Source organism: Silurus meridionalis, chromosome 12, assembly GCF_014805685.1.
Source record: "Silurus meridionalis isolate SWU-2019-XX chromosome 12, ASM1480568v1, whole genome shotgun sequence".
NCBI classification, from domain to species: domain Eukaryota; kingdom Metazoa; phylum Chordata; class Actinopteri; order Siluriformes; family Siluridae; genus Silurus; species Silurus meridionalis.
Window position 1 is genome coordinate 20008202 of NC_060895.1, and position 24576 is coordinate 20032777.

The window sequence follows — 24576 nt, forward strand, 5'->3', positions numbered from 1 at the left end:
ATTAAGACGGTATGGTACATTTCATGATCAAATAAAATGTACCATTGTTTGAAAAATAAAGAAACAGATAATTTTGCGGTCATTTGGATACTAAACATGAAAAGGAATGACAGTATAAGGCAGAGGTACATTAACTTACAGAGATCAGTAATTAACTGATGTTAATACAATGTTGTATTCTGATAAATAAAATGCACCCTTGTCAGGAAAGTAAAGAACAGATAATTCTAAGTCAATCAAGCCTTAAGAAGAGAAGAGACAACATTTAACATAGAGTTACATTTTAAGGTTTAAATATTATTGATGTAGAGTTAAACACTTGCTTTATTTATAGTAGAAGATACAAACAAGATGTATGTTTGTATCATGTGAAATGGGACATTCTATTTATTATTTAATTAATAAAAGAATGCTCCCTTTTGTGTGTGTGTGTGTGTCTGCATATGTGTGTGTGTCACAAACAGACGTACTGGGGCCGAGTTCCGAGAGTAAATTGTTGTTGGGGGGGGGTATGACACTGCGGTATACAAGCTCTCAATAAAAGTGTAAGCCGTGGTGCTCATCCTTTGATTGAAAAGCAGATGTCAGGGGTTAAAAGGAAATTCCTGAGACATAAAGTCTAAATGACACGTGCCAGACGCTACAAAACTATAAAACTATAAATATCCAAAAGACAAATGCAGCTGTGATAATTTTATAAAGTGTGTGTATAATAATTTTACCACATTATTATTTTATGCCATTGCTAAGACCTTGTGATATAATGCACTGCTCAAACCAAATTTTTTTTTTTTTATGCTAGAGTTATATTTGATAGACAGTTTAGTTTTTTCTTTCTAGTCACATGACATGCACAAATTGGGTTATTAAATAAACAGCCCTGCAGCACAGCTTTTTACAAATGTTCAAAGGTAGGTTAACAACACTCTGTAAAGGCATGGAAATAATGCATAATGAAACAATAATTCATCATAAAACAATCAAAAATACAGTAGTATATTATGGTTTAATATGCTGGAATATATCTGCATTAAATTACATACATTCTCTTTAGGGCATCAGGTCATGTCAAGTAAAAACGTGACATTTGTGAAAGACTTTTTCATTGTTGGTTTTCCTGGACTTCATCCTAACTACTATGTCTTTGTATCTGCAATTATTTTTTTCATATATTTGTGCATTTTGATAGGAAATGGGATTTTTCTTCTTTTGTTTGCAACAAACAAAAGTCTTCATAAACCCATGTATTTTATTTATATTAGTCTTGTGTTGTCTGATGTATTGTTCTGTACATGCACCTTACCAAAGATCATTGCTAGATACTGGTTCCAAGACGGGACCATTTCCTTTGCAGCATGTTTTTTCCAAATGTACTTAGTGCATTATTTTGGTGTGGTCAATTCCTATACACTAGCTTTAATGGCCATAGATCGATATATAGCAATCTGCTTCCCATTTCATTACCATATTATTATGTCAAACAGAAATATAGTAATTCTAAGCATAGTGGTCTGGCTTTTTGCTCATCCTAGCAGTATAATGATGGTTGTTCGGGCTTATCCCCTTCCTTACTGCGGAGCTAACACCATTGTACACTGTTATTGTGATCATATATCTATTACCAGACTTGCATGCACAGACAGGACTCTATATAGTTTTCCAGCTTTTGTTTATGCCATGGTAGTACTGCTAGGATCACTTGCCATCATTGTGCTCTCCTATTCCTTTATTATTTTAGCTATTCTAAAAATATCAAGTACTGATGGGTGGCTAAAGACTTTTTCCACATGTAGTTCTCAGCTTATAATAATTGCACTGTTCTTCTTACCAAGGTGTTTTTATTATTTGGCTGCCAATATAGGTATTACATTTAATGCTGATTTGCAAATAGCAATCATTATGTTGTATAGCCTGCTACCTCCAATGATCAACCCTTTACTGTATAGCCTAAAAACAGGAGAAGTAAAGAAAATCTTATTAAGAAAATTTAAAAAAGTCCAAATTAGATAGGTTATTGTGTTCCTTGTTATTATACTGCAATTTGATCTATATGCCTGACTTCAGGTGGTGATGTTCTAAATACTGTGGAGAAATATTTAAATCTGTTAACAATTACAGAAATGGGCAGGCAAAAAAGCACAGAGTCTAATAAGCACAGGACCTAATATATCCATTGCATACATGCCTAATTTTACTCAAAGCTTAACATTTTTTATCAAAAGTATGAATGGAAATCATAAATTGAAAAAAGCATGAATCTGATATTTTTATTCTTTTTGTTTTTTAAATTTAGATTTTCGCTAACAAATATAATTTTAGGTTTATTATGACTTGCAGTCCCTTATCCCATCCAGGAACAACCCATCCTTATCTGAATCCAGTTTGGACATTACAGATAATAACACATAGCAAGCATGTCACATGCCTAGGCAAGGTGTTTAAATTACTTGGCTGCCTATGTAGGTAATTCATTTAATGCTGATTTGCAAATAGCAATTGTTCTGCTGAATAGCATGCTACCTCCAATGATCAACCCTTTAATCTACAGTCTAAAACCAGAAGTAGTTAAGAAAACCTTTATAAGAATTTTTTTTAAAAGGCCAACGTAGCTCATCAGGTTTTAAAGATACAGTGTAGGAAAAAAATGTGTAAACCTGACCATAAGATTGGTAAGTTCTATTTGAACATTTCAATCCACATTCAGTTTCTATTTGCTGTTCCCGAAATGCATAAGGCTTTTAACAACCATTTGTCTTTTTATTTTTAATTATGCATACTTTCCTTGTTTACCCTTTTGACAGATGAGCCGAGTGTGTTTTATATGCAGAATGGGGCAGAGGTGTTTGTTAATGCTTGTAATATTATGAAAATTATAGAAATGGATCTTTTGTGTACAGCCAAATAGATCACAGCTGGATGATATACGCGACTAAAGACTGATGCTTTTTTGGCTTAGGAGAGCAGCATTATTTCTCTTTGTTGTTTTGTTGTCAAATTTCTTATTCTTTCAAAAAATATTATTTCTATTCAATAATGATTTAAACTATCCATAATAAAATACAGTATATATTTGATGTTTAATTTTTTCATTGCTTAATTAATCTCCACATTTACGGGAAGATGTTTCACTAGATTATTTTCCAAGTCTATGCTCATTCAGCCACAAGGATATTAGAAATGTCATTGAATGCTTATTATTAATTAAAAATATATTTTTGTTTTTTTGGAAAATAACATTAAATATCTTTCTGATTAAAAAGTAAGTCCTGTAATTCTTAGAACACCTGTATTTCAAAAGTATTGGGTCACCTGGTCATAAGTACAGTATTTGATTTTTGAGCATTGCATTCCACATTTAGTCCCCATTTGTTCTTATAATTTCCTCCACTCTTCTGGAAAGCTGTTCCACTAGATTTTTTAGTGTTCCAGTTCATCCCAAAGGTGCTTAAAAGAGTTGAGATCAGAGCTCACAGATCACAGAGGACTCAAGGTCATCTAATTCATCTCATATGAACTATATCTTCATGGAGCTGGGTTTGTGCAATGGGGCACTGTCATGCTGGAACAGGTTTGGGTCTCCTAGTTCAAGTGAAGGGAAAAATGTAATTCTACCACATCCAAAGCCATCATATAGAATCGTGTATCCCCCAACTTTTGGAGAAAAAACACATAACTTTAGCCAATATTATGTATGTGTGTATTGTGCTTTTATGGTGCTGTGTTTGTATTGTAATTTGCTGTAATCATGGTGCATAATTTCAGCAGATACTGTAGTAATCAAACAGTTGAATGATTTGAATGTAATGAAGAAAATCTATTATATTAATAAATAGCATAAATGTCCTAAATGTTAAATGTTATTAACATTTATATATAAGCTACTCAGAAATAGTCAAGTAAATACTTATCGTATTTTGATAAAAAATAAATAAATAAAGCCCAATAAATTCTTTAATATACAGCAGGGAAAATAAGTATTTGACACATCAGCATTTTTATCAGTAAGGGGATTTATAAGTGGGTTATTGACACAAAATTTCCACCAGATGTAGCCATCAAGCCAAATATTGTATTCATACAAAAAATCAGAACACTTAAGTATACAAGTTGAGTCATAATAACACAACCTTAAGTCCAGGACTGTTGTCAAAGCACTGGTAAAATTATGTACTACGTTTGGTATGCCTAACTGTATACAAACTGATCATGGGTCCAACTTTATATCCCAGTTATTTTCTCAGGTGGTTAATGAGTTGAAAAGTTTCCAGCGCCTTTCAACCAGTGTCCCAAGGTGCTCTTGAACGTTTCCACCACACATTTAAATATATGCTGTGTTCGTATTGCATGGAAACTGGGAAGGACTGGAATGATGGCATTTCACTGTTGTTGTTTGCTGTGTGTGATGCTGTGCAGGAGTCACTCGGTTTTAACCCCTCTGAACTGGTGTTTCCTCACATCGTACAGGGCCAATTGAAAGTCCTACAGGAACAGTGGTTGTCCACTGTACCCACCCCGCAAAATAAAACTATCCTAAAGTATGTTCTTACCCTTTGGGATCACCTAAACTGGCCAGAGAAACTGCACTTACAGCCTTAAGTTTCTCTCAGACCAATATGAAGGAGCAATATGACGGTGAGGCAGTTTCCCGCTCATTCTGTGTTGGAGATCAAGTTTTAGCTTTGTTGCCATTGCCAGAATCCTCACTCCGGACAAAATTCTTTGGGCCATATGAGGTTAAACAGAAGTGGGGGCTTGTACAGGCGATTGCTCGTATTTGGTATACTTTTTTTACTGTTTTGCAGTGAGCCTATTGGGGTTCGGTCTGTTTTTGAGGATGGCAGCATTTAATTTAACTTTGTTTACACTTTGTCCTACATTAGAGGAATTTGACAAGTACAGGAAGGACGATCTGCTGTTAATTGCGGATTTCTTTGATGTTTCTGTTCCGTGATTTGCCAGTAAGAAGGTGGGTAAGGCTGTGGTGTATGAGGCACTAGTGGCTCAGCAGGTCTTACCTGAGCGTGAGATGCTTCCGGAGGTCGCAGCTCAAGCTCTTGGTGCTGTGGGAGAATGGTTGCGTGCTGCTGAACGCCCCCCGAGCAGCCACGGGCTTGCTCTGTAGACCTCAAGTTGCAAATCGCTTTGGAGGAGTTGGAGTTAAAAATTATGTGGCAGAAGCACGCGACACAGTTGCTATGAGTTCATGAGAGGGAATTGGAAATGGAGGGGAAGAAGCTCGATCTGGCTTTTCAGAGTCGACCCAGTCTTCCCAAACCAGTGCCTCGGCACGGAAGTTCTGTTCTTCTGTGGCAGGATCCCTGCTAATGTCCTGGCTGATGTCTCCAGTGTGCCCGCGTCACCGCTTTCTCTGATCCAGTCCTCCCCAGTAAGACAGCCTGCCTTTGATCTGAGCCGAAATGTAGCGCTTGTGCCCGTGTTTAGAGAGGATGAAGTAGATGCGTATTTCTCAGTTTTTGAAAGAATCGGCAGTACCTTTTACTGGCTTAAGAATTTGTGGACACTATTATTACTGTGTAAACCCGAGGCGTACCAGTAGGGTTTCAGAAATTCCATTAAAAATAAAAATGTGACATATGTAGAGTTTGCTCATGAGGCTACTTTATTTGAGAAGTAGTGCTCAGCTAGTGGTGTGCAGAGTTTTAATCAGCTTAAGGAACTCATTCGATTAGAGGAGTTTAAGTCTTGCTTACCCTAACAACTCGTTGTGTATCTAAACGAGCAAAAGATCAATGTTCTGTATAGAGCTGCCATGTTGGCTGATGAGTTTGTGTTAACACATAAAACTCATCAAGGGTGCTTAAGAAACTTCCGCAATCCCGTGCTTCCCCCGACTGTCCTGAAACTCGCGAGTGTTTTTACTGCCATAGAAAAGGTCATATAGTCGCTGTGCACCCAAACCCTAAACTGGGACATAACAGAATTGATCATCCTTCAGACAAGCCCCCAATTCTGTTATGTCCCAGTCTTGGGATGGGGCGCACAGCGTGATTTAAGGCACGGGGTGGTGTATACACAAACACTGGGGGTGTTGTAAAACAGAAGGTAAATTGAAGTATGTACAATAAAGCACCGGGCCAGATCAAAACCTTCCACAATCAGGGCCCGACGCATCAACCTCTGATTAGCATTGCGTATTTGATGCAGGAAGTCTAATGGATTGTGATCTTTGGAAACATGAACTGAAGCCGAACTGTCCCGAGATACACTTCAAAATGCTGTAAAGCCAACAGCATGGCCAATGCCTCCTTCTCAATGGCACTGTAGTTAAGTTGGTGTTAAAAAACTTCTTAGAAAAGAAACACACAAGGTGCTCCACCCTATTATCATCCTCTTGGATATGTATCGCACCAGCCCCAGTGCCACTAGCATCTACCTCTAGCTTGAAGGGTTTGTTACGCTCTGGAGCAGCAAGCACGTTACTATGCGCAGTGTTTTTAATGTGCTATTTAAAGCAGTATTGCTTCTTTGCTTTATCATTTGCTTCCTACCTTTTCTTTATCGTTTTAGTCTTCTGTTTCTCTTTCAGTTGTAATATATTGAAGCCCTGATATGCACTGTTTGAATTTAAGACAGCATAAACACTGCCTCACTTAACTCTAAAAAAGTTAATAAAATAAGTCAATCATATCATTTATAACCATAACATATCTATGAGTTTTTTTAATTAACACAACTTGGCCAATCTCTGATCAAATCCTGCATCAAACCTCTGGGCCTTGGTAAGCAACCTCTTTATAATAGACCTCAAAAAGAAGCTTTGTTTGATAAATGAAAGCTTGTCTTTCTGGCATTGCAATTATGCCCAGCCCTTAAGAGCACTCTATTCCAGATTTCATTTGAATAATTCTTAGGCTGAAGCTGTCTGCTTTCTTTAAAATTAGAGCCAAGGTGTTCTGAGATCCACATTTGCCTCCCAACCCTAATCTACATTTCACCAGAGTTGATTGACTGAACCCAGTATCAGCCTCTTATCGTCAGCTGGTATATCATTATTGCATAAATTGTAATCAACAATAAACACACTGATAATATTAACACATGGTGTTTTAGTACATACACAATACACTGGGATTCTGTGCTTCACTGATTATATAAAAGTTCAACAATTCCACATAAATTGGCATTAAAAATGTCTGAATTGCATGTTGAGCTTATGCACACTTTATATTTAGACTTTAAAAAGTAGCTTCTTACGCAAGTCTCAGAAGATTTACATAATGTTAATAATACATGTTGTGAGACATGTGACTTGTGACTTGACATGTTCAGATAAATAAATAACCCTAGAGCGATGGCATATTTCCTGATGCACTATGACTCTGTAAAGGTATGGATAAAACACATAATTTCATAATAGCTTTTTGTCTATATAGTAGTTCATGTAAAATAAACAGAATTGTAATGTAACTATATTTAAACTTGATTTATTCATATACACAGTGCTTACATTTTTATTTTTTTCTTTAAGGATAGGTCAGATCATGTCGGACAGAAACGTAACATTTGTGAAGGACTTTTTCATTGTTGGTTTTCCTGGACTTCATCCTAACTACTATGTCTTTATATCCGCAATTATGTTGTTAGTTTATGTTTTCACTCTGATAGGTAATGGAATTTTTCTTCTTTTGTTCACAACAAACAAAAATCTTCATAAACCCATGTATTTTATTTATACAAGTCTTGTGTTGTCTGATGTACTGTTCAGTACATGCACTTTACCAAAGATCATTGCAAGATATTGGTTCCAAGACGGCAACATTTCTTTTGGAGCTTGTTTTTTACAGATGTACTTAGTGCATTATTTTGGTACAGTCAATGCATATGTACTTGCATTGATGGCCATAGATCGATATATAGCTATTTGTTACCCATTCCGTTACTATACTCTAATGTCAAACAGGAATATAGTAATTTTTTCACTAGTAGTCTGGATTTTTGCTCATCTTAACATTTTAATAATGGTTGTCCGGGCTTACCCCCTCCCTTACTGTGGATCCAACACCATTTTACACTGCTATTGTGATCATGTTTCTATTACCCGACTTGCATGCACAGACAGAACTCCATATAGTGTTCCAGCTTTTGTTTATGCCATGGTAGTACTGCTAGGATCTCTTGCCATTATTCTCTTCTCATATTTCTTCATTATTTTAGCTGTTCTTAAAATTTCAAGTGCACAGGGGAAGCTAAAGGTGTTTTCCACATGTAGCTCTCAACTCATTATAATTGCACTGTTTTTCTTACCAAGGTGTTTTTATTATTTGGCTGCCAATATAGGTATTACATTTAATGCTGATTTGCAAATAGCAATAATTATGTTGTATAGCCTGCTACCTCCAATGATCAACCCTGTACTGTATAGCCTAAAAACAGAAGAAGTGAAGATAATCTTAATAAGAAAATTTAAAAAAGGCCAGATTAGATAGATTCTTGTGTATATGTCAGGTCTCAAAATAAATTGTCAAAAGTGAAATTGGTTATTGTGTTCCTTGTTATTATACTGCAAGTTGATCCATATGCCTGACTTTAGGTGGTGATGTTCTAAATACTGTAGGGAAATAATTTGAAAATCTGCTAACCTTTACTGAAATGGGCAGGCAAAAAAGCACAGAGTCTAATGAGCACAGGACCTAAAATATCCAATGCTTACACAACTAAATCATTTTACTTAACGTTTACAATTTTTATCAAAAGTATGAATGGAAATTAGAAATTGAAAAAGGCATGAATCTGATATTTTAAAAAAATATATATAGACGCTGCTTTTGGTACCATTTATCCTTTTTGTTTTTAAATTTTAGATTTTTGCTAACAAATATAATATTTGGATTATTATGACTAGCAGGCCCTTATCATATCCAGGAACAACCCATCCTTATCTAAATCCAGGCCAGACATTACAGATAATACATAGTAAGCATGTCACATGCCTCTGGTTCATAGTTATTTAAGAAGTAAATCTGGTCTGACCAATGGAAAAATGCTATCATAATCTATTATCAGGTATTTTCCTTGCTTTAACATGCCAATTTAAATTTAAATTTGAAGCATAAATATAAACCATTCCATAGAAACAAATGTATATATCTCGAGTTCAATTTTGGGTGTATTTCATTTTAAAATAAATATTCTGATAATGTACTGTAATTCCTTGCAAATATTGTTTTAATTACACATGATATACAAGCAATACAAATGTGCTCAAACTGTTTTATAAGAGTGTATGGCCTTATTCAGTATTGGTATTTTTTATTTTAAACTTTCTGTGAACTGTAAACACTATTAAACTGTTAAAAAGTAATACTATTCTAAGTATTTGCACATTTTTATGCTGAAGAGTCCACTCTTCCCAATTTGACATACAGCATCATCCTCTAAATGTCATTTTTAAACTGCTTTTATCTAATGAAATTATATTATTATTATTGAATTATTATAAAGGTGACGAAGAAATTATTTTATAAATGCCTGAAAACGTATAGTGCATTAGCAAGATTATAGGGTATGATTCGATATTCAAAGTGACTGATGATGGTGTTGAATACTACTTTCCATTCATCCTCTTTGATGTGCATTAAAGGTTTTTGTAGGTCAAGTTTAGTAAATATTCAAGAGTCACAAAAATGGATACATTGATAGCCTTGATCTCTGGAAGGAATAGGGTTGATACCCAGTATCTAGCAGCACCTACTAGGCTGGTAGCTTGGATGCTTGTGCTTCACTAAATACATTAGCTAGGTTTCTGAAAGATTCTGGTATAGTAATATCTCTTTGAGTGTGAAGGCATTTTATGTGCATCATGAGCGAGAATAAAGACATTAAACATTAAAACAGGTAATGAGCTCATTGTGTTTCCATGAATTTGTAATGTCATGAGAAAAGTTCACAAGGACAAGGTGATTTATTGATAATGAAAGAAAATGTCTTTATTAAAAAAAATGTCAGTGCACATTCAAAGAAAATAGATGATCTTTCTGTTGGTGCCCTGTTGCAAGGCTTTTTTTTTCCATTAAATAAATAAATTAATTTAAAACACAGAAAGCTTCACGATAAAATCAGAAAAATAATTCTAATGTTCAACACTTTTTAAATAATATTATTTAGCTTTACATATACATTAATTTACTAAGTTCATGGAACATTCAGATAGGACTTAAATCAAATAGTAAAGCCAGGCTAGAATTTGTAAACATTGGGAGAAGTGGCCATATTTTGAAAGATATTTTTCAGCATTTTGGGGAACAAATTACCATTATATATATATATATATATATATATATATATATATATATATATATATATATATATATATATATATATATATATGTTATATGTAGTATGAACATAACCAACCTTAAGATTGCCTAATGAGTTATACCATATTTCTTTGAGAGGGTTATTAAAAAAGAATGAACAAATTTCATTATGCAATATTTTATTAAGTAATACAAAGTAATACAAAACTCCAGCCAAGTCACAAGCATTATACTCACAATCAACTCTTATTTCCTGTCTTACAAGTGTTCAATTTGACCAACATATGACGATGCTTGAAAATGAAGCAATGTGTCATGATATCAGTTCTTTCTTTTTGAATAACCCTGTATATTTCTGTGCGTGTAAAATCATGTATAAAATCAAGTATGAACCCTCAGTTCCCTTTCAGGCCCTCAAGCTGTGTCAACAACGCTTTGGGAATGCTTCCATGTTGTCCACGCTCTGAATCACGTGTGTAAACAGTACAATAAAAAGCGCAGTGTCACTGGTGGGATGACATCATGACCAGGAAACTATAAAAAGCACATGGAGTGAAGCCAGCACTAGCTTCTGTTTGTTCATGAAGCGTGCTATGTGTATATGTCTATATGGTAAGTGTTAAATGTCGAAAAGAATACATAAGAAAATAAAGCCAACAAAGAAAACTAAGCACACTCTCCGGCTTTGTGTGGCTTGCATGGGAGTGGAGCATGCTAGGTCGGGTCTCGAGGTATCGAGGGAGGGTCTGCCTTTCTTTCCTTTTTCTTCAGTCTTAAGACTTTGTGTACTCCAACATTATTGGACTGAAAGAGTGTTATTACAGGTCGGTGCCCTTGGTTGAAGTGACGCTGGCCAGTTATCTCTTCCCGAGTGTGTTTCATTATCCCTGAAATCCCAGATGCTGCCCACCAAGCACCTTTGAAATATATCGGCGCTGGTGGGCAAGGCTTACGCTTCAGCAGGTGAAGCCGCTCCGTGGCTGCACACCATGGCAGTGTTGCAGGCCTATCAGTCTGACCTGCTGCGAGAGCTAGACATGGGTGTCATCTTGGGTGGCCAAGAGCTCTAATATACGGCGGATTTGGCTTTTAGCGCCACTAAAGAGACGGCTGTGGCCATTGGCTGGTCTATGGCCCCCCTTGTGTCTACTAAAAGGCAATTATGGCTCACAATGTTGGATCCCCTCTGGTGCTGACAGGACCTTTTTGGCAACTCCATGAATCCCTAATAGGTACCCTGTGCGACGGGATGTCTGGGGATGTTCTGGGGAACGAGAAGTAGACACTCTCCTGAGGAAGGAGGCAATCAAGGTGGTCCCTCCATCAGAGAGAGAGTCCGGGTTCTATAGCCGGTACTTCATAGTTTCCAATAAGGATGAGGGGTTGCGTCCTATACCAGATCGACGTCAGCTGAACCGCTCACTATTGAGACTCTGGTCCAAGATGCTGACCCTGAATCAGGTAGTGTCTCATCAGATCCGAGAACTGGTTTGCCATGATAGATCTGAAAGATGCATATTTTCCATGTATCCATCGATCATCCTTCAGGTCCTTCCATCTGGTCTTGCCCTCTCACCCCGCAACCTTTAAGAAGTGTGTGGATGTGGCGCTGATCCCTCTTAGACTTCAACGCATCCACTTCTTAAACTATATCTCCCTGGAAACAAGCAGATGCTTAGCAGATGGATTGTGGATCCTATGAGTCCTCTGGTCACGCCACTCCTTACGGAGTTCGAGCATACTCAACCCGGAGTATGGCAGCCTCCAAGGTTTGGTCCTGTGGAGTGTCCTCCCAGACATCTGCAAAGCTGTGGGCTGCTTTAACCGGCTGACCTTTGTCAGGCCCCTCTGTCCTCCAACCTATCTGTGCTCTTACACACTAGGCACGGACTGGTCAGTCAGGTGGTATTGGACTCTGATTTGAAAAACGTTCCGACGCAGCTTGAGTTCCTAAAAGGGAATGTCTCTAGGTTACGTATGTAACCATGGTTCCCTGAGGAAAACAAGACGCTGTGTCTCTATGCCACACCTCTGGCGTCCCTTCAGCGTTTCCTTCTCTGTTACAGAAGCTGGCTCCAGCTTCACTCCATGTGCATTTTATACTACCTGGTCGTGACATCAGCCCACTGGGGAGAGCCTGCGTCCACTTTTGACATTATGCATGAGGTAATGAGACGCAGCATCTCCAGGCCACACTGCCAGCATCCCTGTATATATATAGCTTCCTGGTCGTGAAGTCACCCCAGCAGTGACGCTGCGGTTTCCATTGGACTGATTATACACGTAATTCAGAGCGTGGACAACGCAGCAGCATTTCAAAAGTGATGTTGACACAGCTTCTCTTTACCTCAGGGAACCATGGTTACATACGTAACCTGGAGACAATTCATGTCAGCTGTATCACAAGCAAAGAACTCTCTCAAGATCTTGATAATCTTATCGTTGAAAAGCAGTTTGATGGGAATGGTTATAGGCGCATTTCCAGAATGCTGAATGTTCCTGTGAGCAACTGTGGGGGCCATTATCCGGAAATGAAAAGAGCATCAGTTCACCATAAACCAGCCACGATCAAGTGCTCCATCTAAGATCCCTGTCTGAGGAGTCCAAAGAATAATCAGGAGAGTTCGCCAAGAGCCAAGAACCATTCGGGCAGAACTTCAGGAAGACCTTGCATCAGCAGGTACTGTTGTTTCAAAGAAAACTATAAGCAATGCACTGAACTGCCATGGCATCCATGCACGCTCACCATGCAAGACTCCATTGCTGAACAAAAAGCATGTTGGGCCAGAAGAATGGGCCAGAATTACTCCTGAGCAATGCAGACGACTGGTCTCTCCATACAAGAGGCGTCTAGAAGTTGTAATCACCAACAAAGGCTTTTCTACGAAGTATTAAATAAAGTGTGTTCAATACTTATTCCCTGTTTCATTTCACTTTATTTATTAGGACTTAACTATGTATACTTAAATGTTCTGATTTCTTTGTATAAATTTAATATTTGGCTTGATTGCTAAATCTGGTGGAAATTTTGTGTCAATAGTCTACATAGAAATCCCCTTACTGATAAAAATGCTGATGTGTCAAATACTTTTTTTCCCCACTGTATATATACAGCTAGCTTGGCCCTGAAGTGAGATTAATCTGGGTTTCTATGTAGAACTGACATGGTTTTCCAGTTTTTTTTTAAAAGCTGTAAAGTTAGACCTGAATTACTTTTAGAAATTTGTGGATAATTGTCATTTGTTATTATAATTTTGTCAAAACTAACAACACTTGTGTTATGTACGCATTTTACTATGCGCTGTGTTTTTAATGTGCAATTTAAAGCAGTATTGCTTCTTTGCTTTATCATTTGCTTTCTCCATTTTTTTATGCTTTTAATCTTCTGTTTCTCTTTCAGTTGTAATATGATGAAGCCCTGATATGCGCTGTTTGAATTTAAGAAAGCATAAACACTGCCTCATTTAACTCTAAAAAAGTTAATAAAATAATAAAAAAATAAAGTCAATCATATTAGTCATAACCATAATATATCCATGATCATTTTCTAATGAACACAACTTGGCCAATTTTTTATCAAATGTTGCATCAGGCCTCTGGGACTTGATAAGCAACCTCTTTATAATAGACCTCAAAAAGAAGCTTTGTTTGATAAATGAAAGATTGTCTTTCTGGCGTTGCAATTATGGCCAGCCATTAAGAATAGTTGCATTAATCGCCCGTTAATAAAATTAGTGTCGTTAAAATGAATTTGCGTTTGAATTTTGACAGCCCTAATTAATATAATACAAAACAAATTTTAAGATCTGATGTTAAGGAATGTGTCTGTTCTCAGTCATGTTTACTTCAATGACTCCCTCTGTCTCATCCACATTAAACCCATACTTCTTTTTGCCTTCTGCCTGCTCATTGTGAGCTTTGTAAACTAGCCTACATCTGTGGTGTGTGAGAGCCAGGAAATATTACACCAGTAGATTGAAAAACCCGCACAATGACAAGAAATAGGTTGATGGGCTAAAATAGGTGTGCAGTGAAAAGAAAAAATATTGACATTACACCAAATAAATAGATTAAAACTTAAGTAACGGGCCTTGGTTGAAAATTTAAGTAGTAGAAAGTACAGATATTTGTGTCATAAAAGTAAAAAGTTGTCCAAAAAATAAATAGTGAAATAAAGTACTGATACCAGAAAAATCTACTTAAGTACAGTAACAAAGTATTTGTACTTCGTTACTTCCCTCCCGACATACACAATACAATGGGTTTCTGTGCTTCACTGATGATCTAAATTACATGGGAAAAGATTTTATCATTTAGCAGTTCAACAATTCAACATAAATCGGCAGTAAAAATGTCTTGAATAGCATTTTAATGTTGTTTATGCACACTTTATTTTTTTTAGAGATTAAAATGTAGCTTTTTACACAAGTCTCAGGTAATTTACATAAAATTAATAATACATGTTGCTAGACATGTGACTTATGACTTGACATGTTCAGATAAATAAATTACCCTAGAGCACTGACATATTTCCTGATGTGCTATGACTGTAAAGGTATGGATAAAATACATAATTTCATAATAGCTTTGGTAATTTATATGAAATATATAGTAATCCATGTAAATTTTACATAAATGTAATATAACAATATTTAAATTTGATTTATTCATATACACAGTGCTCACAATGCTTTAAAAAGCTGGAATATTTATTCATTAAAAATAGATTTTTTTCCTTTAAGTATAGGTCAGATCATGTCGGACAGAAACGTGACATTTGTGAAGGACTTTTTCATTGTTGGTTTTCCTGGACTTCATCCTAAATACTATGTCTTCATTTCTGCAATTATGTTGTTAGTTTATGTTTTCACTCTGATAGGTAATGGAATTTTTCTTCTTTTGTTCACAACTAACAGAAATCTCCATAAACCCATGTATTTTATTTATACAAGTCTTGTGTTGTCTGATGTACTGTTTAGTACATGCACTTTACCAAAGATCATTGCAAGATATTTGTTCCAAGACGGCAACATTTCTTTTGGAGCGTGTTTTTTACAAATGTACTTAGTGCATTATTTTGGTGCAGTCAATTCATACGTACTTGCATTAATGGCCATAGATCGATATATAGCTGTTTGTTACCCATTCCGTTACCATACTTTTATGTCAAACAGGAATATAGTAGTTTCTTCAATGGTAATCTGGATTTTTGCTCATCTTAGCATTATAATGATGGTTGTTCGGGCTTACCCCCTCCCTTACTGTGGATCCAACACCATTTTACACTGCTATTGTGATCATGTTTCTATTACCCGACTTGCATGCACAGACAGGACTCCATATAGTGTTCCAGCTTTTGTTTATGCCATGGTTATACTGCTAGGATCTTTTGCCATTATTCTCTTCTCATATTTCTTCATTATTTTAGCTGTCCTTAAAATATCAAGTGAACAGGGGAAGCTAAAGGTGTTTTCCACATGTAGCTCTCAACTCATTATAATTGCACTGTTTTTCTTACCAAGGTGTTTTTATTATTTGGCTGCCAATATAGGTATTACATTTAATGCTGATTTGCAAATAGCAATCATTATGTTGTATAGCCTGCTACCTCCAATGATCAACCCTGTACTGTATAGCCTAAAAACAGAAGAAGTGAAGAAAATCTTAATAAGAAAATTAAAAAAAAAGGCCAAATTAGATAGATTCTTGTGTATATGTCAGGTCTCAAAATAAATTGTCAAAAGTAAAATTGGTTATTGTGTTCCTTGTTATTATACTGCAAGTTGATCCATATGCCTAACTTTAGGTGGTGATGTTCTAAATACTGTGGGGAAATAATTTAAATCTTTTATCATTTACTCAAATTCGCAGGCAAAAAAGCACAGAGTCTAATAAGCACAGGACCTAAAATATCTAATGCTTACATACCTAAACAATTTTACTCAAAGCTTAATTTTAAAGTGGCAAAGAAATGAGTTTATAAATGCCTGAAAACCTATGGTGTATTAGCAAGGTCATAGGGTAGGATTCGATATTCAAAGTGACTGATGATGGTGTTGAATACTACCTTCCATTCATCCTCTTTGATGTGCATTAAAGGTTCTTGGTAGGTCCAGTTAAGTAAATATCTTAGAGTCTCAGAAATGCAAACATTGATAGCCTGGATCTCGGGTAGGATAGGGATAGGGTTGATACCCAGTATCTAGCAGCACCTACTAGGCTGATCGCTTGGTTCTGTTATAGTAATATCTCTTTGAGTGTCAGGCATTTTATGTGCATGATGAGCGAGAATAAAGACATTAAACATTAAACAGGTAATTAGCTCATTGTGTTTAGATTAATTTGTAATGTCATGAGAAACGTTCAACAAGGACAAGGTGATTTATTGATTATGAAACTGTTGACATCTTTCTTTTGGTGCCCTGTTGCAAGGCTTGTTTTTTTTTTTATAAAATTAATAAATTAATTGATTAAAAATACAAAAAGCTTGGCAGAGAGAAGAATAATTCTAATGTTAAACACTTTTTCAATAATATTATTTAGCTTTACATACAAATTACTTTATTAAGTTCATGGGACATTTAGATAGGACTTAAATCAAATAGTAAGGTCAGCCTAGAATTGTTAAACATTCGGAAGAGTGGACATATTTTTAAATAATTTTTTTTAGCATTTTGGGAAACAAATTAACAGTTGTTTATATTTCTAAACTGCAGTATGAATATGTTGTATGCAGTCTGAACATAACGAACCTACAGATTGCCTAATGATTTCTACCATATTTCTTATAGAGGGTTATTCAAAAACAATGAACCGATTTCATTATGCAATATTTTATTAAGTAATACAAAGTAATACAAAACTCCAGCCATGTCACAAGCATTATACTCACAATCAACTTTTATTTCCTGTCTTACAAGTGTTCAATTTGACCAACATATGACGATGTTAGAGAAATGAAGCAATGCGTCATGGTATCGGCTCTTTCTTATTCAATAACCCTGTATATTTCTGTGCATGTAAAATCATGTATAAAATCAAGTATGTACCCTCAGTTCCCTTTTAGGCACTCAAGCTGTTTTAACAACGCTTTGGTAATGCTTCCACGTTGTCCACGCTCATGACCAGGAAGCTATAAAAAGCACATGGAGTGAAGCCGGCACTAGCTTCTGTTTGTTCATGAAGCACTCTATGTGTGTATGTTTATATAGTAAGTAGTAAATGTCCGAAAAATATACATAAGAAAATTAAGGCAAGCAAGAAAACTAAGCACACTCTCCGGCTGTGTGTGGCTTGCCTGGGAGCGGAGCATGCTAAGTCGGTTCTCGAGGGAGCCGACTGCGCAAATTGTGCTCGCATGTCTATACGAACGCTCCACTCCCGGTGGGCACTCTTTAAGGAGGGTGCCCCTGCTCCTTGTGGTTCTGGCATGCTAGTTCCTGGGCCTCAGGTGACTGGCTTGCCCCTTTCTCCTTCCTCACCCGCCTGATCCAGCACTCGCTCGCAAGTCTTGAAAGCATGCAATTTGGCGGTTTCTACCTCTTGCGACGAGAACATGGAGTGACGCTGGCCAGTTATCTCTCCCTGAGTGTGTTTCATCATCCCTAAAAACCCAGACACTGCCCACCAAGCCCCTTTGAAATACGACGGCGCTGATGATCAAGGCTTACACTTCAGCAGGTCAAGCCACTCCGTGGCTGCACACCATGGGAGTGTTGCAGGCCTAACAGGCTGACCTGCTGCGAGTGCTAGACGTGGGTGTCATCTCGGGTGACCAAGAGGTCCTGGAGCTCCAATATATGGCGGATTTAGCTCTCCGGGCCACTTCAGAGACGGCTGTGGCCATTGGCTGGTCTATAGCCCCCCTCGTGTCTACCAAAAAGCAATTATGGCTCACACTGTTGGATCCCCTCTGGTACTCACTAGACTATTTGGCAACTCCATGAATCCCACATTGCTCTCATGGGGCTGCTGACATCGGAAGGTTCAGAAACAGAGTGCCGCCACTTGCACGAAATCTAAGTGCACTCAACCCATAGTGTAGACATCTGCAACGCTGTGGGCTGCTTCACCTGGCTTACCTTTGTCAGGTTTTATAACCTTAACCCCAGTGCCACTCCTGGCCCCTCTGTCCTTCAACCTAACTGTGCTATTACACACTAGGCAGGGACCGGTCAGTCTTGTGGTATTGGACACTCTTCCCAAAGCATTGTTGATGCAGCTTAAGTTCCTGAGATCTGAGATCCAAGATGGCGGCGCGGAAGTAGCTCGCAGTGGCCTCTCCGGATCCAAAAATGGTGCTTTTACCATATTTAGCCCGACCTTCCACAATACATGGACACCAGAGTCAGCTGTGTTCATGTGTACGACCACCAGACACTGCTACAGTACAGGCATCATGCAACCAACAATCTGCATGATGATCTTATTAACAACCTTCGCGACCTCGGCCTGCTGCGACCTCGGCCACAAAGACCAGGCCCCCAGCCCTCGGTGTTACCTGATGCCGGTGGCCGGAGAGGAGACGTCAGCGCTGTTCGAGGAAGCGAAGCGCGGCAAGCGGGCGGGTGTCCGTGCTAGGCTAAATGCTAACCCTAGCCGGCCAGCTCTCCTGTCCATTCTTCTTTCCAACGTCTGCTTCCTGGATAATAAACTGGACTACATCCGACTCCAGCAAACCACACGGCGAGAGTTTAGAGACTGTTGCGTCTTTGTTTTCACGGAGACGTGGCTCAGCGACAGAGTTCTGGACGCCGCCATCCAGCTAGACGGGCTAACCGTGTTTCGAGCCGACAGAAATGCAGCTCTGTGCGGTAAGACTCGCGGTGGTGGCGTGTGTGTTTATATCAACACGGAATGGTGTAAGAACTCTGTGCTTGTTTCATGCTACTGCTCATCGCTAGTGGAGTTTGTGACTGTTAGATGCAGACCTTTTTATTTACCGTGGGAATTCACCACAGTTTACATCGTCGGAGTGTACATTCCTCCCAGCGCTAATGCTAAGCAGGCACTGTGTGAACTCTACGGCGCTATTAGCAACCTGCAGAATGCTCACCCCGACGGATTGTTTATTATCGCCGGAGATTTCATGTAAATCTCAAGACTGTGCTTCCTAAACTCCATCAGCATGTGGACTTTGCAACGAGAGGAGCGAACACGCTGGATTTTGTTTACACAAACATCCCCGGCGCCAGACAGCGGAGCCCCGCCCCATCTCGGATACTCAGACCACTGCTCTGTTATGCTTATTCCAGCATACAGACCGCTCATCAGACGCTCTAAACTGGTTCTAAAACAGGTGAAAACATGGCCAGAAGGAGCTACTTCTGCTTTTCAGGACTGTTTTGAGTGCACTGACTGGGACATGTTTAGAGAGGCTGCAACCAACGGCGATTCCATTAACTTGGAGGAGTACACGTCATCAGTGACCTGCTACATCAGCAAGTGCGTTGACGATGTGACCATCTCCAAGACCATCAATACACGCTCCAACCAGAAGCCGTGGATGACTGCAAATGTGCGTGCGCTGTTGAAACAAAGAGACTCTGCCTTCAGAACAGGGGACAAGGCGGCCTTAAAAACAGCAAGGGCCAAACTGTCTCGTGCTATCAGAGAGGCAAAGCGCGCGCACGCGAAGAAAATCCACAACCACTTCCAGGACAGTGGAGACACTCGGCGCATGTGGCAGGGCATCCAGGCGATCACAAATTACAAGACCACATCACCTGCTTGGGACCGTGACGCCTCCCTCCCAGATGTGCTGAACGACTTCTACGCCCGGTTTGAGGTACAGAACAATGTGGTGGCAAAGAAGACCATCCCTCCTCCCACTGACCAGGTGCTCTGTCTAACCACAGCTGAAGTGAGGAAAACTTTATGCACGGAAGTCTGCTGGACCTGACAACATTCCTGGCAGAGTGCTCAGGGAATGTGCAGAACAACTAGCAGATTTCTTCACTGACATCTTCAACATCTCCCTGAGCAGTAACGTTGTTCCCACGTGCCTCAAGACAACGACCATCATTCCTGTGCCAAAGAAATCGACTGTCTCCTGCCTCAATGTACACAGCTTACTGGACATGCAGTTTCTGAACGGCACATGTCATTGACGAGCATTTTTGGCTCCCAGCATCACGTCGAGGTCTGCCATTTTACCCTGACCTGCACACCGAGGTGTCCAGGTCCTGGGCGTGGCTCTTTTCTACATTTTCTACATCCCCAAGGTGCCCTCGGTCATCCGACCAAGACCAGAAATTTAACTGGCTGTGCACCGGCCCGAGCACTGGACTGCTTTGTCCACAAGACAAGTCCCTGGAGAAAGACGGAACAATTGTAAATCTGCTACGGCCCTTCGAGAAGAGGCCTTCCTGCTCATAAGTAGACCCTCAGCATATCGAATCTATCGCATCCTATTATAACTCCTTTGGTCTCCCTGGGCCATTCAGGGTCAGAGCGCACTCGACCTGGAGTGTGGCAGCCTCTAAGGTTTGGTCCTTTGGAGTGTCCCTCCCAGACCTCTGCGACGCTGTGGGCTGGTCCACCCCACTGACCTTTGTCATTTTTTACAACCTTGACCCCTGCACCACTCCTGGCACCTTTGTCCTTCGACCTAGCTGTGCTCATTCACACTAGTCAGGAACTGGTCAGTCAGGTGGTATTGGACTCCCATTTGAAAAGCGTTCCGATGCAGCTCGAGTTCCTAAAAGGGAACGTCTCTAGGTTACATATGTAACCATGGTACCGAGACGCTGAGTCTCTATGCCACACCTATGGCGTCCCTTCAGCACTTCCTTCTCTGTTACAGAAGCTGGTGCCAGTTTCACTCCATGTGCATTTTATACTTCCTGGTCATGACGTCACCCCACCGGTGACAGCCTGACTCCAATTTTGACTGATTGCACACATTATTTAGAGCATGGACAACATAGCTGCATTCCCAAAGCATTCCGACGCAGCGTCTCATTACATCAGGGAACCAGGATTATATTCGTAGCCTAAAGACGTTACGTATGTAACCATGGATCCCTGAGGGAATGAGACACAGCAACTCCAGGCCACACTGCTGGCATCCTTGCAGCACTTCCTCTACATATGTAACCTGGAGACATTTCATGTCAGCTGTATCAAACCACTCAGCTGCTAGTGTGAATATTTTTTATTGCTTTTGTTGTTTTCATACACTTACATAGCACACAATATTATTATCAGAATTAAATGTTACAATGAAGACTAGAACTATATTATGAATCTGGAAAAAACTTTTAAAAAGTAGGTTGATTGCAGAAATTTGCCAAACAAGTGAGGACCTCTTTGGACATCATCCATATGAATATTGCAATAAACTATAAATATCCAAAACATAAAAGCAGCTGTCATAATTTCTTCGTGTGTATACACATTTTTTGTATACACACAATTTTAACACATTATTATGTAATGTTTTAATGCTAGCGCTATATTTGATAGACAGTTTAGTTTTTTCTTTCTAGTCACATGACATGCACAGTTTGGGTTATTATATAAACTGCCCTGCAGCACAGCCCTTTACAAATGTTCAAAGGTAGGTTACCAACACTCCGTAAAGGTATGAAAAGAATGCATAACAAAAGAATAATTCATCATGTTCTACTAACAATACAGTAGTATAGTATGGTTTAATATGCTTGAATATATCTGCATTATATTATATACATTTTTTTTAGGGCATCAGGTCATGTCAAGTAAAAATGTGACTTTTGTGAAAGACTTTTTCATTGTTGGTTTTCCTGGACTTCATCCTAACTACTATGTCTTTGTATCTGCAATTATGTTTTTCATTTATTTGTGCATTTTAATAGGAAATGGGATTTTTCTGCTTTTGTTTGCAACGAACAAAAGTCTCCATAAACCTATGTATTTTATTTATATAAGTCTTGTGTTGTCTGATGTATTGTTCTGTACATGCACCTTACCAAAGATCATTGCTAGATATTGGTTCCAAGAAGGGATAATTTCCTTTGCAGCATGTTTTTTCCAAATGTACTTAGTGCATTATTTTGGTGTGGTCAATTCCTATACACTAGCTGTAATGGCCATAGATCGATATTGTCAGGAATTCCGCTGCCACGCCCCCTTCGGCGGCTATCAGACTTCGGCATTCCCCAAAGCACCTCACTCCTTCTCCCGTACGTGCCCCGCCCACACAGAGCTGCTCGCAATCGGGCTTCATGGGGAACACCTGACTCCCATTTACTCGGGCATCACACCGCCAATATAAACCCCTCATTCACCCACGCTCAGCGTCCGTTGTTATATGTTCATGCGTGTTTGTGTAGGTTCATGGTGGTGTGTGGTCGTATGTATGCTACTCCCGCTACATACCTTCTCCTTCCGGACTCTCGCCACCCACGGCTGTGTTTACCTTCCCCAGCGCACCTCGGACTACTGACGCTTTTCCGTCGTTTGCTCCGCACCGCGCTTCTTTCATAACGCACCGTGGATGTTATTATTGGACTGCCGTTTGCAGGATTCCTCATCAAAGTTTCCAGGAGGTCACCACGCTGCTCCAGGTCCTCCAGGACAGCTCCGCTTCGCCGAAGGTCCTCTAAGGGATCACCGCCGTGCTCCTTTGGGTTGGTTCAGCTCTGCTCCAGGTCTCGAAGAGAGCTCCGTTCCGCTCAGGGTCCTGAAGAGAGCTCCGTTCCGTCCCAGGACCTCCGTGAGAACACGGCTCTGTCCCAGAGTAACCCGTGAGCTCCTCTCCGCTCTAGGGTCCCCAGGCGGCTTCCTCTCCACTCCTAGGCTTCCAGGCGGCTTCCTCTTTGCTTCCGGTTACTGAGGAAAGCTTGGCTTTGCTCCTGATTTCCGAGGAGAGCTTGGTTCCGCTCCAGCGTCCCAAAGAGAGCTCGGTTCCGCTCCAGCGTCCCAAAGAGAGCTCGGTTCCGCTCCAGCGTCCCAAAGAGAGCTCGGTTCCGCTCCAGCGTCCCAAAGAGAGCTCGGTTCCGCTCCAGCGTCCCAAAGAGAGCTCGGTTCCGCTCCAGCGTCCCAAAGAGAGCTCGGTTCCGCTCCAGCGTCCCAAAGAGAGCTCGGTTCCGCTCCAGCGTCCCAAAGAGAGCTCGGTTCCGCTCCAGCGTCCCAAAGAGAGCTCGGTTCCGCTCCAGCGTCCCAAAGAGAGCTCGGTTCCGCTCCAGCGTCCCAAAGAGAGCTCGGTTCCGCTCCAGCGTCCCAAAGAGAGCTCGGTTCCGCTCCAGCGTCCCAAAGAGAGCTCGGTTCCGCTCCAGCGTCCCAAAGAGAGCTCGGTTCCGCTCCAGCGTCCCAAAGAGAGCTCGGTTCCGCTCCAGCGTCCCAAAGAGAGCTCGGTTCCGCTCCAGCGTCCCAAGGAGCACTCAACTCACATCCGAGACTGCAAAAGGGAAGTCGACCGGTTGCCCCCAGACTCCACCGAAGGCGATGGCTCGCCCACAGTCTCCCGAAGGGTGACGGCTCACCACACCAGCACTCAAAAGGCGGCTATGTCACAGACCTCCTTTTTGCCCCAGGAGTCCCCAGAGCACTCACCTCAGCTCCGGGACTGTGAAAGGGAAGTCGACCGGTTGCCCCCAGACTCCACCGGGCGATGGCTCGCCCACAGTCTCCCGAAGGGTGACGGCTCACCACACCAGCACTCAAAAGGCGAAGCTACGTCACAGACCTCCTTTTTGCCCCAGGAGTCCCCAGAGCACTCACCTCAGGGGCCGCCCCTTTGGGGCAATCTGCTTCCCATTTCATTACCATATTTTTGACAAATTTCAAACAGAAATATACTAATTCTAAGCATAGTGGTCTGGCTTTTTGCTCATCCTAACAGTATAATGATGGTTGTTCGGGCTTATCCTCTTCCTTACTGTGGAGCTAATACCATTGTACACTGTTATTGTGATCATATATCTATTACCCGACTTGCATGCACAGACAGTACTCTATATAGTTTTCCAGCTTTTGTTTATGCCATGGTTGTACTGCTAGGATCTCTTGCCATCATTGTGCTCTCCTATTCCTTTATTATTTTAGCTATTCTAAAAATATCAAGTACTCAGGGGCGGCTAAAGACTTTTTCCACATGTAGTTCTCAGCTTATAATAATTGCTCTGTTCTTCTTACCAAGGTGTTTTAATTACTTGGCTGCCTATGTAGGTATTACATTTAATGCTGATTTGCAAATAGCAATTGTTTTGCTGTATAGCATGCTACCTCCAATGATCAACCCTTTAATCTATAGTCTAAAAACAGAAGAAGTTAAGAATATTTTGATAAGAAAATATTTTAAAAGGCCAACATAGCA

General features: G+C 39.9%; 3 protein-coding genes and 1 pseudogene across 3 annotated transcripts; all 4 read left to right on the forward strand.

Moving 5' to 3' along the window:
• The first annotated feature begins 1065 nt into the window (after positions 1-1065).
• On the forward strand, positions 1066-5122 carry LOC124394306 (olfactory receptor 2AT4-like). The gene is made up of 4 exons (XM_046862449.1): positions 1066-2002; positions 2464-2564; positions 4414-4535; positions 4960-5122. The coding sequence occupies exons 1-4, from the start codon at positions 1066-1068 to the stop codon at positions 5120-5122; spliced, it is 1323 nt and encodes a 440-aa protein (XP_046718405.1).
• Positions 5123-7502: 2380 nt separating this feature from the next.
• On the forward strand, positions 7503-8447 carry LOC124394307 (olfactory receptor 2AT4-like). Its single transcript, XM_046862450.1, has one exon. It carries the CDS (start codon positions 7503-7505, stop codon positions 8445-8447), a length of 945 nt encoding a protein of 314 aa, XP_046718406.1.
• A 6585-nt stretch (positions 8448-15032) lies between these two features.
• LOC124394308 (olfactory receptor 2AT4-like) lies at positions 15033-17713 on the forward strand. Its single transcript, XM_046862451.1, has 2 exons — positions 15033-15993; positions 17535-17713. Exons 1-2 carry the CDS (start codon positions 15033-15035, stop codon positions 17711-17713), a joined length of 1140 nt encoding a protein of 379 aa, XP_046718407.1.
• A 4277-nt stretch (positions 17714-21990) lies between these two features.
• Positions 21991-24574, forward strand: LOC124394309 (annotated as a pseudogene).
• Positions 24575-24576: the final 2 nt, after the last annotated feature.

Coding starts and splice junctions, on each gene's coding strand:
- LOC124394307 (XM_046862450.1), top strand. CDS start 7,503: ATGTCGGACAGAAACGTAACATTTGTGAAGGACTTTTTCATTGTTGGT.
- LOC124394306 (XM_046862449.1), top strand. CDS start 1,066: ATGTCAAGTAAAAACGTGACATTTGTGAAAGACTTTTTCATTGTTGGT. Junction 2,003..2,463: donor AAAATTTAAAAAAGTCCAAA/TTAGATAGGTTA, acceptor CTGCCTATGTAG/GTAATTCATTTAATGCTGAT. Junction 2,565..4,413: donor ACAGTCTAAAACCAGAAGTA/GTTAAGAAAACC, acceptor GATGCTGTGCAG/GAGTCACTCGGTTTTAACCC.
- LOC124394308 (XM_046862451.1), top strand. CDS start 15,033: ATGTCGGACAGAAACGTGACATTTGTGAAGGACTTTTTCATTGTTGGT. Junction 15,994..17,534: donor AGATAGATTCTTGTGTATAT/GTCAGGTCTCAA, acceptor AATTAAGGCAAG/CAAGAAAACTAAGCACACTC.